The sequence below is a fragment of the Thunnus maccoyii genome, chromosome 23 (assembly GCF_910596095.1).
Source record: "Thunnus maccoyii chromosome 23, fThuMac1.1, whole genome shotgun sequence".
NCBI lineage: Eukaryota > Metazoa > Chordata > Actinopteri > Scombriformes > Scombridae > Thunnus > Thunnus maccoyii.
The window spans coordinates 24,872,694-24,887,804 of record NC_056555.1 but is presented as its reverse complement, the minus strand read 5'-3'; the positions used below and the strand labels follow the sequence as shown (position 1 = coordinate 24,887,804).

At 40.1% G+C, this 15,111-nt stretch overlaps 2 protein-coding genes across 3 annotated transcripts in view; both read right to left on the bottom strand.

Moving 5' to 3' along the window:
* The window catches only part of tbk1 (TANK-binding kinase 1), a 23,050-nt gene extending 22,124 nt beyond the window's left edge, over window positions 1–926 (bottom strand). Inside the window, exon 1 of the mRNA XM_042403075.1 lies at window positions 847–926. The gene's annotated coding sequence lies outside the window, so the exon portion shown is untranslated. The remainder of the gene's footprint in view (window positions 1–846) is intronic.
* Window positions 927–7,366: 6,440 nt separating this feature from the next.
* Window positions 7,367–15,111, bottom strand: part of lrp6 (low density lipoprotein receptor-related protein 6) — a 53,557-nt gene continuing 45,812 nt past the window's right edge. For both annotated transcript variants that reach the window (XM_042403043.1, XM_042403044.1), the window contains 7 exons: window positions 14,537–14,662; window positions 14,212–14,448; window positions 12,997–13,107; window positions 10,488–10,718; window positions 10,211–10,347; window positions 9,250–9,347; window positions 7,367–8,341 (listed from right to left, as the gene is read on the bottom strand). In XM_042403043.1, the coding sequence (XP_042258977.1) occupies window positions 8,017–8,341; window positions 9,250–9,347; window positions 10,211–10,347; window positions 10,488–10,718; window positions 12,997–13,107; window positions 14,212–14,448; window positions 14,537–14,662 (1,265 nt within the window). In that variant the 3' untranslated portion in view covers window positions 7,367–8,016. The remainder of the gene's footprint in view (window positions 8,342–9,249; window positions 9,348–10,210; window positions 10,348–10,487; window positions 10,719–12,996; window positions 13,108–14,211; window positions 14,449–14,536; window positions 14,663–15,111) is intronic.

Sequence of the window (15,111 nt, the reverse complement as noted above, 5' to 3'; positions counted from 1 at the left end):
GTTTCATCTTTAACAATGTGTTGTATTTTAAAAGCTTGTTATATTATCCATTGTGTCAAATCTTCATCTGAAAAGTAACTAAAGCTGTCAAATAAATGTAGTGGAGTAGAAAGTACAATATTTCCCTCTGACATGTAGAAAGTAGCATCACATGGAAATACTCAAGTAAAGTACAAGTACCTCTAAATATTTGTACCTAAGTACAGTACTTGAGTAAATTAGTAACTTTCCGCCGCTGCTGTTGCATGTTATTTATTATTAATAAACAACTTCAACAGTTTTTAAAAATGTATTTCGACGCCTGTGCGTCATTCAATTCGCAGTGACGTCACAGCAGGTCGGTGGGAAATTCCCTTTTCAGGCCTCAAACAACAAAAAAAACCTGCAGAGATATAAATATGTAATATAAACATGTTAATATGAATCCACCGTGATGTGACGATGATACAGCAGATATTATAAATATCAAAAGTACACACAGGAAGCTTCTTTAAACCTTTCAACATCTTTAATATCGAGTCCTAACTGAAGCAGCTGATATTAGCTGATAAATATACAAACACACGGATGAATTAGCGGTTAAAACATCTGCTGTTCGTCAGATCGATGTGAGTAAATGTGTGTTTGAGTAAGAACTGTACGCTGTGTCATATTTTCACTTTCTGTCCGTATCCATGGACGATCTTTAAAACCGCGTCGCGCTAGCAAGCTAACCGTTCAAACGGAGCCAGATTACCGGATCCGCTAGCTAACACGTCGAGCTACAAACCGGCGCCGGTGCTTAAAGTCTTGCTGCTGGTTTTATTATATAAAATTAATCGTTATTATTTTTGTTTATTTCCTCACCTTCTTTTTTGCGGCCGAGTCCTCTTCTTCCGCTGTTCCCTGGTCATGTGACGGCAGCAGACCAATCAGCACGCACAGAGGAGCAAGGGCGTGGTTTCAATACCGTAATATTTAGATGAGCAGCGGCAGATTAAAAAAAAGTGTGCGTCCTCATGAGAGTTACGAGCAAAAAATAACGTTTGTCTTCATGGTACTGTTCTTTTAGCATCAACATGTTTTCACTTATATCTATATTCATGGCTGAAAAGCAATGTTATTACCTGAGAAGTGAGAAATGCTGCGGCAAGAGCAGCTAACGTATCGCACCTTTTAACGCTGTGGTGGGTTATTACGGTAGCCGCAAAACAATACAGAAATAACAGTGATTGATATGAACTAATAATACAAATATTTAATACAACTGTATAACTGTAACTTCTAAACATAATAATATTCTGATATTTGATTTAGATTTTTTTACAGCCTAACAATCACTGATATTTTTTTTGGAATTACAGATTTTTTCATATTTTATTAAACGAGTTTGCTGTTTAATTCAACTTTCAGCATATTTGATATAACAAGAGCTTTTATCCCAGGAAACTTTACATCTTCATTGCTTGCATCCCACGGACCAAACTGCCGTAATCCTTAATAAATAAGGAAATGTTTAATATTTTAATGTTTTATATGTTATATGAAATAAAGTGAGGATCCTGCTGCCACCATGAAAGGCCGCTGCAGTCCAGCTCTTTTATATTTTGTGTTTCTACCAAAACAACAAGAGTTACTTTTGCACAAGAACTTCTTAACATAAGACAACATGTTTCTGCAGATCTATTCCCTGAATCTTTGATTCCCGCTCCTCAGTTGGGAAGAATACTGACCCACTCACTGGTGGATTTACAACCAGTTTAGGATGAGGGGAGAACATTCCTCCTCATTTGTGAATGTTAAAAGTAAAATTAGGCTTTGTTGTCGGCTTCCTGCCTCCTTTTAGAAAAGATGAGAGAGAGAGAGAGAGAGAGAGCAGTGGTGGTCGAGTGAGCTAGAGACTGAATGAAGTGAGGGAGTGGTGGTAGCGAGAACAAAGCAGTGAATCAGAGAAATAAAACGTTATTTTCTGATTGTTTCATGTCGTTTTGTTCTAAAGCAGAAATAAATAACCATCAAACACTCAGCAGATGTTTTTACTGTTCATTCATTCATTTATTACATTCAACTCCTGCAGCATAAATACAAACAGAACAGATCTGTGCTGTTTCCTCCTCATGTGAGAGCTGCGTTTCAACCACGGCTGTAATTTTTTACGTCTTCATGGGTCTAATTTTCAGGATCTACCAGCTGACCTCCTCCATACTGGTCCGGTTCCCCTCAGCCACCCAGAGAGACTAAAAAATAGTACTTTCTTCTCCTGCACAATAAACTCATTAAGTCCAAACTCTGAACTCCCCCCTGAGCCTACAGACCTGCTCAAATGTCTTGTTTTGTCCACAACCCAAATATATTCACTATACTGTCACAGAGACTAAAGAAACCAGAAAATATTCACATTTAAGAAGCTGAAATCTGAGAATTTGGACTTTTTTTTTGGCCTAAAAATAGTTGGAGATTAATTTAATAGTTGGCAACTAATAAACTATTTGTTGCAACTGTAATGAAATCCCCCAATTCTTCTTCTTTTCTTCTTTTCACGTTCACAAACTTGAATCAGAACTTTTTGTTTCTTGGAAAAAATTTTTTTCTAGAAAAATGACTCAAAACAATCAATTATCAAAAGTGTCAATTAATTTAATAAACGATAACTAATCGATTAATTGATGCTGCTCTAGTCTGACATGTATAAAATAGTTCATTATATTTGCTCGATGTTGATTTCATCTTCGTCTCCCAGTAGAGTCTCTTCATGATCAATAAATCCAATAAATCACAAATCAATCAGCACACAGACACTCAGGTAAAAGTTCACTCACTTTATATTCAACAAAAAGAAAAAAAAAAAAAAAAAAAAAAAAAAAAAAATCAGCATTTCATGTGTTACAACAGCTTATGGTGGCAGCTGGATGGGCTGTACAGGTCCATCTGGTTTACAGGTAAAGCAGTCGTATAAAAAAAACGTAGAGTTAGTGGAAATTAAATGACGAACCAAATGTTGGTCATCTCCAGACTCGTCCTCGCAAAAAGCACCATGAGATCAAAACAGATGAAGGACAACATTTCATCAGGAAATAAAAACAAAACGACACAAACTTTTCGGTTTTCCCGTCGAACCTCCGATCACCTGGAGACAAAAGTGCTTTTTTAATTAAAAACAAACAAACAAAAAAAAAAAAGACTCAACCTTTTCCATCTTTTTTAAATTTTTTTTTTTAAACATTTCTACTTTCTTTGACCTTTTTCAAACTCGTCCCTCACAATCTGTACAGAAATGTCGAAGTTCAGCCTGAACTCAGAGGAAGACCGTCGATGTTTCAGCGTCACTGATTCACTTTCCTACATTTCATTTGTCTCGTTTCCGCCTTTTATTTATTTGTGAAAATAATTCCCTCAAATTTGCACAACTAGGTATCAAAACAGACTGAAACGTGTCTGAATCTAAACGTTAAAAAAAAACGCCAAACGTTGGATTAAAACCGATCAGATTCATCATTCAATCAAAATTCAGATTTTAGACAAAAAGTTCTTATTAAAACAGAATTCAGCTTTTAAGAACTTTGACTCTTGATTTTATTTCTCAATGTAAAGTTTAGAGGAAAGTTTTGCTTCCAAATATCAACAATTCAACTGATACCGAGTCGTACAAATGAGTAATAAATGTGCTTTATGTACTTATTTTATTCTCTGTTTAGTCATTTATACCCTCATGTGACTTAATTAGTACCCTTGGATTACTTAGTTCCCTAAAATTATTCTTTGTTCATTTAAATCATTCATTTGATCCCCTTAAAAACTCACTTTTATTCTATTTGACCTTTGAACTTTAATATTTTGTTGTTGTCAGTTTTCATCTTCCTGTATTACAGATGAAAACAAAGAGTTTTAAACATCTGTTTTTCATGGAAACACAATGTACGGAAGATAAATGAGGACAAAAACTTTGTAAATTGAGAATATGAACAAGTTATTAATCTGAGGGAACAAATGAGGTAATTTGAGGGTTCAGGTCACTAAAGGAGAAAATAAGCACACCGAGCGCACAAACGTCAGTTAAAAGGAACAATTTATCAGAATTTTTCTTGACACAGACCAGACTCTGAAACGCTGATGTGAACAGACAAAAGTCGTCTTTTTTTTTTTTTTTTTTTTTTTTGTTGGGGGGACTCTTCTGAACACACTTCTAAACCAAACGTGCACCTTTTACACAGGTTTACTCCAGCTGCACGACAACAATGAAGTTTTGTACCAGAAATCAACTAAAAATAAAATAAAATAAACTGTAAAGTGCAGTTAAGAGAATGAGAACCTCTCCCAAAAAAAAATGATTTCATGTGATGTGGATGTGCTGAAGACACACCTGGATGTTGTAGAGAAGTGATTGTACCACAGGTCGCTCAGCTTGGCTGACAGATGTTATGGGATGTACGGAGGCAGCAGGGAGACAAAAATATATATATATATATATGTGTTTATGAAAGATTAACTGGACATTTGGCGTCGTGTTTGTTTTTCTGTGCAGATAAATGAGACTTTTTCTGATTTTCTGCACAATCTGGAGGCTTGTAAAAAAAAAAAAAATCACTGTACTGTAAAAAAAAAACACTGTCATGACATCATATTTTCTTAAATGAGCAAAACAAATGGCAAAAAATAATTTCACCTGCGTCCAGTCAATTCTACAGAGACCCCGAAATCCACAAAGACCATTTAAAAATAACCTTGTGCACATAAATTATCATCTTGAACACACAAGATCCACATCTGACACGACAACTTTAAGATATCTCTTATTACTCGGGAGGATAAAATATGTTTTTATTAATTTTTTACTTTGTAATTTGAGCACTTTAGTTGTTTTGTCAAAAAAAAAAGTAGCACGAAATGACTTGTGGGCACAATTTTTTTTTTATAATTTGTGTCTCCAAGGCAACATGTGACTTGTTTATTACATAATATTACAAACAACTTGTGCACACAAGGTCAGCAAACAAAAACAAACAAAATATGACTTGTGTGCACAGATGTTTATAATAATCTGTGTTGTCAAGATTACTTGTGGATTATGTATGTAACTGTAAAATAATAATTTGGGCACAAAAAATAATCTTGTAAATAAACAAGAATCACTATTTAAGCCTCCAGTTTAACTTGTGCGCACAAGAAAATAAACAAACAAATGAGCTCAAGATATTTAAAATATCAAATCTCGACACTTCGGGGACTCCGTATTATCTCATTTCTAGAGTCGATCTCGTGTTATCGGTAGGAGAACTCCTCCCCGCCTCCACCTGTCTGCAGATATCGACGATCGTTTCTAGAAAGTTTCTCTAAAACAGGTGGAATCATTTCAACCAGATGTTTTAGTTTAAATTAATTTCTCACAGACTGAATATCTCAGGGCTGGGTGTCAATAATCAATATTAAACATGTTGACAAACCTTTTGATCAGATTTAAATTGTTTCTCTTATATTTAGAAAAAAAAAAACATTTTATATTCCTCAAAGTAAAATATCAAAAACGCAGCCCTGAACGTCTGTTTTCTGTTTCACACAAATGTTATTTTTTAAAAATGTTTCTTTACAGTTTTTCAGCCTCTTAAAAAAAAAAAAAATCACTGCACTGTAAAAAAAAAAAACAACAAAACCCGACATATTACAGAGTCTAAATCTGATGATCAGATGATTTTTGTGCTTTCAGTGTTTAAAAAAAACAAACAAACAAACGTAACATCAGGAGTTTCTCTGCAGTCAACAAACTCATTTAAACCAACAATAAAAAGGTGTTGTTGTGTGTGTGTGTGCGTGTGTGTGTGTGTGTGTGTGTGTGTGTGTAAAGCATTAAGATTGTCAAATTCATGCTGGTGTTATTTTTTTTTTTTTTCTTCTTCAGAAGCTGAACAACAAACGTGAAAAAACGCTCCTCCGACGATTAAACGATGCAACAAGATATCTTGAAAAATATATTTCTGATCGTCACGAGAGAAGCACAAAGACAAGAACAGTTTCACAAAAATAAACAAAAACAAAAAAAAAAAACAAAAACAGAACGTCAAGGCAACAGAATCGATGCCGCCTCGTGTTTCTCCTCTCTGGTCCCGGCTGCAGGGTTGTTGTTGTTTTTGTTTTTTTTGTTGTTTGTTTTTTTGACTCTCAGCTCCCGACATCTGCCTCCACATCGATAAAAAAAAGATTATTTTGGCACAACAGTCCTTCAAACATCAGATTGACTTTACATGAACAGACACTAAAAACCTGGATATGTTCTTCGATTTGACTGATCTGAGATTGTCGCCGTTACGTTTGAAGTGATATTCTGTAGAAAAATATAATGAGGCAATATAAAAAAAGACGGAATGAAAAGTACTGCAAGAATTCAATGGATAGATTTACAATGATTTTCTATATAGCTTATAAATACGTTATCTACACAATATGTGGTACAAAAATACTATATAGCATTTAGTGGGCACTGGATTTCCTTTGTGTTTTTTTTTTTTTCCTCAAAGTAACAACAACATAAAAAATAAGAAAAAGGATATGAAGATGTGGAACTGGTCAGGCACAAGATCGTGTTCTTGGTGGGAAACTTCCTCCGTTATTGTGAGAACAGGGATTGAAAAACAAAAAAAAAAAAAAAAAGAAAAGAAAGAAAATCGAAGCGCTGAACGCACCCTGCGTCACCCTGCGTCACCCTGCGTCGGCTGTGCAGCTTTGGGTCGATTCACGTACAAGACAAGACAGTTGCAGTCAAGCATCCAAACGTTTCCATGACAACACAAATGTCAAACACAAGCGTACATTTTGGTTTAAATCCTGTCTGAACAACCTTGACGGTTTGAGGATGTGAGTCACGTCACGTCGATCTCCAACTTTTAGTGGGAAAAAAACATGTTTTAGTGTTTCGTACGGAGGCCCTGAGGGGACATTAACAAAAAAAAACTTTTGTCTGGTACGAAATAGTTTCTACTGTGCAGCTCGTAGTTTCTAGTGTTCACACAAGAGTTTGTAGTGTGCAACATGTGGTTTCAACTGAGCACAACAGAAAGTTTCTAATGCACGCAAAAAATTTTGTAGTGCGTTCAAAAACATTTGTGTGTTTACGAGAGCGTTTCTAAAGTGCAGCACGTAGTTTCTAGTTTGTACAAGATGGTTTAAAAGTGTCACCAGACAGTTTCTACTGCACAGGACACTGATTCTAGTTTGTACAACTAAGTTTCTAGTGGAGAAAAAAAACAAACCATAAGTCTTTAGTTTCTTTTTTGCACCAGAAACTTACAAATAAACATTTGTGCTCATGTCCCTGTAGTGACTCTGTGGTTTTAAATCAAACCTCCTACAGCGTCATTAACGAGGTCTGAACAGACTCGGTAATAAATATTTTGCCTTTTTTTTTTTTTTTTTTTTTAAGAGTTTATTGCTTTAGAGATTCAGCACATGACTCACATCCCCGACAGACACGATCCTACGAACCGTTTCGTAAATGAAAAGGAGGTAAATATTCAAATCAAAAAGACCCAGTACCACATTCTCTGAAAACTCCTGATCCAGTTTCCATGGTAGCTACAGACAACATGGCCGCCCAGGCTCGTCTGTCCGGCGGCGGCTGCGTCCTGTAGCTGTTGATGTTTTTCATATTTGGCATCAGATAAGTTAAACGTCCCGCTGTTCAGTTTTCATCCTGTGCTTTTCGTCCTTCAGCCTCGTTTCTCTGCTTTAAGGCAACTCATATTTGTGATGATTTTAATAAAACCTTTTCTTAAAAAAATGTACAAATTTCTTAATACAAACCTCTATGGCATTATCAGTAAACACTGTATAGAAAATATATAAATATGCTTTTTCTCTTTTTCAATGTACAAATGTTCTGTAGCTCCCGTTTCTCTTTTTTTTCCTTTTTTCGTCCTGCGTCTCCTCCTGTTTCATCAGTCTCTCTTTCCCATTTTTAACCTCAGATATGCACAATTGCTATTTACAGTGAGGGGGCGGAGCTGTGCGGAGGTGGGGGGTTGGGGGGTGGTGGGGTGGGGGTTTGGCTCACGAGGAGTCCGTGCAGGGCGACGGCGGCGGCGGGTAGAGGTGGTGGGAGTAGCTGCGCTCGGTGTAAGGCGACGGCGGGCAGCTCTCACAGTTCTCCTCCGCCGACAGGTACTGGCTGCGGGGCGTCGGCGGCGGCGGGAAAGGCTCCGAGTCGTAGTTGAGGTCGCTGGTGTAGCCCTTGGCGGCGGCGGCGGCGGAGGCGGAGGCAGCGGCGCTGGACTTGAGCGGCGCCCGGCGTCCCGGCGTGTAGTCGCTGTCACACACATCAGTGCTGCAGGGGGTGGTGGGCGGGGCAAAGTGGCGGTAGGTGTAGGGTCGATAGCTGAGACACAAACAAAAAACAATCAATCTGTCAATCAATATGAAACGATTTAGACTTTTTAAAGGAAAAATGAAAAACATGATTTCAGCTTCTCACATGTGATGATTTAATTATTTAGTTCGTTGTGACAATAAACGGATTATTTCTGAGTGTTTGTTGGACGTTTGAAGAGAATAATTAGCAGATTAATCAATAATGAAAATCATTTGTTGCAGCTTTAGTTAAAATGACAAATTAAAAATATCATTTTAGTGTCTAATCAACATTTTCATCAAAAGACTAAAACAAAATCTAAACTAGAGCAGCGATCAGCTGATCAATCGATTAGTCGTCTTTAAAAAACAGTTTTCAGCTTCTCACATGTAAAGATTTGAAGCTTTTCTTTGTCATAAAAAGATAATAAACTGATTATTTTTGTGTTTTTGGACTGTTGTTCCGACTATTTTTATCGACAAAATGAAGATAAATCGATAATGAAAATAATTGATAATAGCTGCAGCTTTTTGCCAAAGTGAAAACTGCTGGAAACAACTAAAGAAGCTGAAAGGAGAGCTTTGTCCCACAAGAATCTAAACACACTTTCACTTTTTCCATCACAAAACAACAGTCGTGGTCTCAGCTGAGGAGAACGCGAATATACAAACTGATGTTACAGTCGGACTGTTTTCAGACCCCGGAGAACAAACAAAGCCGCTCTGTGCTCTCCGAGGGATCGTTGTAAATGTTCACATGTGCTTGCAGGAATTCCTCCGACTGTAATCCTGCAGTCTGATTACATTTGCAAACCAGATCATTACTCTGGAATTCAACTGGATACACAGAAACGGTACAACGGGAGGAGTTTTTTTGGGGAGGTTTGAGGAATTTGGTGAAGCAGACGGAGAGAAGCTTGCGGATCGCGTTCATACCTGTAGGATCGATGTGTGGAGGGACTGTTGGAGGAATAACCGAACTCCATGGTGTACTGAGAGCGGACTGTAGCGGGAGACGGAGGAGGGTTCAGGATCTGTGCAGGAAGAAAACACAACTTTTACTTCATGTTTCACTTTGAACCGATGATGATGAAAAACACACCAGCAGCGTTTCCTGATAACGATCCGTCTTAAAAGTTACGAGTGTTTTTCATTATTAAAATGTTCTGTTAACTCTTAAAATATAATGAAAGACAAGAAAACATATTGCAGTAAATCAGTGTGTCGGTGTGTTTCTAGTTGTGTGTCGGTGTGTTTCTGGTGGTGTGTCGGTGTGTTTCTGGTTGTGTGTCGGTGTGTTTCTGGTCAGTGTGTCGGTGTGTTTCTGGTTGTGTGTCGGTGTGTTTCTGGTGGTGTGTCGGTGTGTTTCTGGTGGTGTGTCGGTGTGTTTCTGGTTGTGTGTCGGTGTGTTTCTGGTCAGTGTGTCGGTGTGTTTCTGGTTGTGTGTCGGTGTGTTTCTGGTCAGTGTGTCGGTGTGTTTCTGGTCAGTGTGTTTCTGGTCGGTGTGTCGGTGTGTTTCTGGTCGGTGTGTCGGTGTGTTTCTGGTCGGTGTGTCGGTGTGTTTCTGGTCGGTGTGTCGGTGTGTTTCTGGTCAGTGTGTCGGTGTGTTTCTGGTCGGTGTGTCGGTGTGTTTCTGGTGGTGTGTCAGTGTGTTTCTGGTGGTGTGTCGGTGTGTTTCTGGTGGTGTGTCGGTGTGTTTCTGGTGGTGTGTCGGTGTGTTTCTGGTCAGTGTGTCAGTGTGTTTCTGGTCGGTGTGTCGGTGTGTTTCTGGTGGTGTGTCGGTGTGTTTCTGGAGGTGTGTCGGTGTGTCGGTGTGTTTCTGGAGGTGTGTCGGTGTGTCGGTGTGTTTCTGGTGGTGTGTCGGTGTGTTGGTGTGTTTCTGGTCGAGGAGTCTCACCGGGGGGAAGTAGGTGCCCTTGGTGCTGGACGAGCTGCTGGACGAGGCTCCGGTGACGTGGGCGCGGTCGTACGGAGGGCCGCTGCTCCCGCCCATGATGCTGAGGGAGCCAATCACAGACTTCCCTCTGGACATACCTGCACAGGTTGGGAGACAAACATGAGAAATGCGTTAAAGAAGAAGAGCTGTGCAGCGACGTAGAGCTAATAATCTAATCATCGTTTGATTGACTTTTCTATCTAAACTCTTCAATATTTAACTGTTTTTTGCGTCTGACCTGGCAGCGAGCTGGACAGCGAGCTCGGGTGCGGAACGTATCCCAGCGGCACCGACGACGGCCCGTGAACCACGAAGTCGTTGGTGACCGTCTCGCCGTCGTCCTTCATCTGCGGGCAGAGGACGCGCTGACACACGAAATACACGGCGCCGACCACGAACAGCGCCATGACCACGCCCACGATGGAGCCGATAGTGTTGTTGGGTGGAGGCGGCGGCTCCTCCGTCGGATCTGAAAGATAAATATCACATTATTTTAAATCAATACAGACATGAAACTGATCATATTTATCTGAAACATATCAGGTTACAGCTGATCAATAATCTGTAATAATTCAATGTTATCATTTATTTTATTCAGTGTAATTACACTGTGATGATGTCATTCTTATCTTACTCATTTATTAAATTTTGAATAAATTAATACATTTACAAAAAATGGTCTATTTTAGGTGTGTCGGTGTGTTTCTGGTGGTGTGTCGGTGTGTTTCTGGTGGTGTGTCGGTGTGTTTCTGGTTGTGTGTCGGTGTGTCGGTGTGTTTCTAGTGAGTGTGTTTCTGGTGGTGTGTCGGTGTGTTTCTGGTGGTGTGTCGGTGTGTTTCTGGTGGTGTGTCGGTGTGTTTCTGGTGAGTGTGTCGGTGTGTTTCTGGTGGTGTGTCGGTGTGTTTCTGGTGGTGTGTCGGTGTGTTTCTGGTGGTGTGTCGGTGTGTTTCTGGTCGGTGTGTCGGTGTGTTTCTGGTGGTGTGTCGGTGTGTTTCTGGTGAGTGTGTCAGTGTGTTTCTGGTGGTGTGTCGGTGTGTTTCTGGTGGTGTGTCGGTGTGTTTCTGGTGGTGTATCGGTGTGTTTCTGGTCGGTGTGTCGGTGTGTTTCTGGTGGTGTGTCGGTGTGTTTCTGGTGGTGTGTCGGTGTGTTTCTGGTTGTGTGTCGGTGTGTTTCTAGTGAGTGTGTTTCTGGTTGTGTGTCAGTGTGTTTCTGGTCGTGTGTCAGTGTGTTTCTGGTCGTGTGTCGGTGTGTTTCTGGTGGTGTGTCGGTGTGTTTCTGGTCGGTGTGTCGGTGTGTTTCTGGTGGTGTGTCGGTGTGTTTCTGGTGGTGTGTCGGTGTGTTTCTGGTTGTGTGTCGGTGTGTTTCTAGTGAGTGTGTTTCTGGTTGTGTGTCAGTGTGTTTCTGGTCGTGTGTCAGTGTGTTTCTGGTCGTGTGTCGGTGTGTTTCTGGTGGTGTGTCGGTGTGTTTCTGGTGGTGTGTCGGTGTGTTTCTGGTTGTGTGTCGGTGTGTTTCTGGTGGTGCGTCGGTGTGTTTCTAGTGAGTGTGTTTCTGGTCGTGTGTTGGTGTGTTTCTGGTCGTGTGTCGGTGTGTTTCTGGTTGTGTGTCAGTGTGTTTCTGGTGGTGTGTCGGTGTGTTTCTAGTGAGTGTGTTTCTGGTGGTGTGTCGGTGTGTTTCTGGTGGTGTGTCGGTGTGTTTCTGGTTGTGTGTCGGTGTGTTTCTGGTGGTGCGTCGGTGTGTTTCTAGTGAGTGTGTTTCTGGTCGTGTGTTGGTGTGTTTCTGGTGGTGTGTCGGTGTGTTTCTAGTGAGTGTGTTTCTGGTGGTGTGTCGGTGTGTTTCTGGTGGTGTGTCGGTGTGTTTCTGGTGGTGTGTCGGTGTGTTTCTGGTTGTGTGTTGGTGTGTTTCTGGTGGTGTGTCGGTGTGTTTCTGGTGGTGTGTCGGTGTGTTTCTAGTGAGTGTGTTTCTGGTCGTGTGTTGGTGTGTTTCTGGTGGTGTGTCGGTGTGTTTCTGGTTGTGTGTCGGTGTGTTTCTGGTGGTGCGTCGGTGTGTTTCTAGTGAGTGTGTTTCTGGTCGTGTGTTGGTGTGTTTCTGGTGGTGTGTCGGTGTGTTTCTGGTGGTGTGTCGGTGTGTTTCTAGTGAGTGTGTTTCTGGTGGTGTGTCGGTGTGTTTCTGGTGGTGTGTCGGTGTGTTTCTGGTCGTGTGTCGGTGTGTTTCTGTCGCTGGGAAAATAAGACACTTATTAAATTTTGAATAAATTAATACATTTACAAAAAATGGTCTATTTTAGGTTATGTAAAAAAATTCACAAAAATGTTTTTAAATGATTTATTTAATTATTTATTTTACAAAAACAAAAGTTTTTGTTTTCATCAAGATTTTTTTCAAACACTTTAAACACTGATTTGCTTATTTTACATTCTTTTATATTTACATTATAAATAATATAAATAATAATATGTATCGTTAGTTTGTTAGTGGTAATTAGAGCTGCAACGATCAGTCGATTAATTGATAATTAATCAACAGAAAAGTCACTATTCTGACATCATTTACTTCAGTTTTTCTGCTGCTTCCTGGTTCGTTAAATCAATTATGACTTTATTTGTCTTTTGGGAACTAATGAAGCACCGAGTGAACTTTGGGAAAATGATCAAATATATCATGTGTGAACCTGCGTCCGGCGGCTGACGGCGTGTTCGGCTCAGTAATAACAAACGTCGTCTAATATAAGTTCACGTTATGAGACTCACAGCAGCCGTTCTCGTCAGAGTTGTCCGTACAGTCCATGTTGTGGTCGCACTTCTTGTGTTTGCCGATGCACTGACCGTTGGAGCAGGTGAACTGATCCGCGGGACAGCGGACTGCAACGCAAAGCATGATGGGATGATTATCAATACCTAACACAAGGTTTGTTCCTGGTTGGTAAGTGTTATTTCATTATCGCTTATATCTAAAAACTACAGAAAACGGCTGTTATTCCCAACACGCATTTATACTGAAGTTACATTAAAGTGACCTCAACAGATTTACAATTAAACTGTGAATCACATGAATCATCCCTCAGATATCATCTCCCATCATCGTATCTGATGGTTCATGTGTTGTGTTTTTTACTTTATGTAACAAAAGCAAAGTCTGAAGGGATTAAAAGCCATTTTCTATCGTTTTTAAGTATAAACCGTTAGGAAATAAGACTAACTACGAAGGAACAACAGTAAAAATTGTTACACTGTGTGAAATATTCTTCATACTGAATCTTTTCTTTACATCTAAACTCTCAAAATGCTGCTGTTTTTTTTTCTTTCTTTCTTTTCTGTTGAAACAAGTTTCTGATTGTAACCTGCAGTGGTTGTTATAAACAAACATGGACGCCGCACATCTGCTACAGTCAATGTCATTAAACCCAAATTTTAATGAATAAAATGTAATTGTGTCAAAGTGTTTTAAACCTTCGTACGATCAACTTCAACAACTGCTTTTTGTTGTAAAATGACAAACAAACGTCAAGTCACAGAAGTCCATCTGACTGAAGACTTCTGGGAAACGCTGTTCGTTAAAGGCAACTAAAAAACAGAAACTCCGTCGTTATTTAAACATATTAAGTGAGACAAACGAGACGCTATGATAAAACACTGTGCACTGATAAAAAAGACTTATTATGTTATTATGTCCATTTAAATTTGGGTTTAATTACATTGAATGTTGGACATATGTGAGGCGTCCATGTTTGTCCTGATGTATCAGAGCTTTCCGATAAATCCCACCAAGACTTTTTACAAGTCGGAAAGTCGTTAAACAGAAAAGAAGCAGAAAAATAAAAATGTTACTTCATTCTTGTATCTTTACGAACAGTAAACAGTAAAATAATCCAGATTCAGTTCACATCTTTTAATAATACACTAATGAGGTTTTTCTTCCTTCTGGGACGGACTGAGTCCAGCGAGTCGTCTGTCCGACCGTCTCACCTTCACACTTGTTCTCGTCCGAGCGGTCCTGGCAGTTGATCTCTCCGTTGCAGCGCAGGTTCAGGTCGATGCACTGCCGGCTGTCGCACTGGAACTCGGACTCGGAGCAGACGGGACAGTCCTCCTCGTCGCTGCTGTCGTCACACTCGGGGTAACCGTCGCACCTCCACGCCTGAGGGATACAGTCCACCTCGCCGGACGTGCAAGAGAACTGCTCCGGGGAACAGGTGGGGGGCTCTGAGGACGACAAGAGGGGAGGAGACCGTGAGATGCGGCTGAAAGCTCCGTAGATGCTAGTAAGTGGAGCTTGAGTGTGTGAGTTTACCTCCACAGGAGAGCTCGTCCTGCAGCAGCACCAGGTGGACGGGACACGAGCAGCGAGTCGTCCCGTCTCCCTTCACGATGCAGATGTGGGAGCAGCCGCCGTTGTCCCAGGTACACGGATGTTTACCTGAGACGACAAAACACGAGGTCAGAGGAAGCATCTCGTCATGTGAGTGAAAGGTGGGATGTTGATCCTTTACGATAAACTGACGTCAGGTTCAACCAGGACGAGGAGAAGCAGCACGTCGCCCTCGTTTACAATCCATTCTAACATTTTATCACTAGTTTACAGCCCTGAATGGTTTCTATGGTTACTGACTCAAATACAGTAACAACCAAACATCTGAAGACATTTTTAAAGTTTTATTGAGTTTCATTGAAATATTTTAGTTTATTCTTATGTTGTTTTGTTTTGTTTTTTTTTTTACATTTTTTTTATATTTTATTCACAACATTTGATTTAAATATGTAATTTCAGCCGCTCGGCGTCTCAATCAAAACAATAACAACAGACGGAGTGTGATGACGGTGTGAAGTAGCAAGGGATCATGGGAGTTGTTGTCTTCGTTGTTAAAT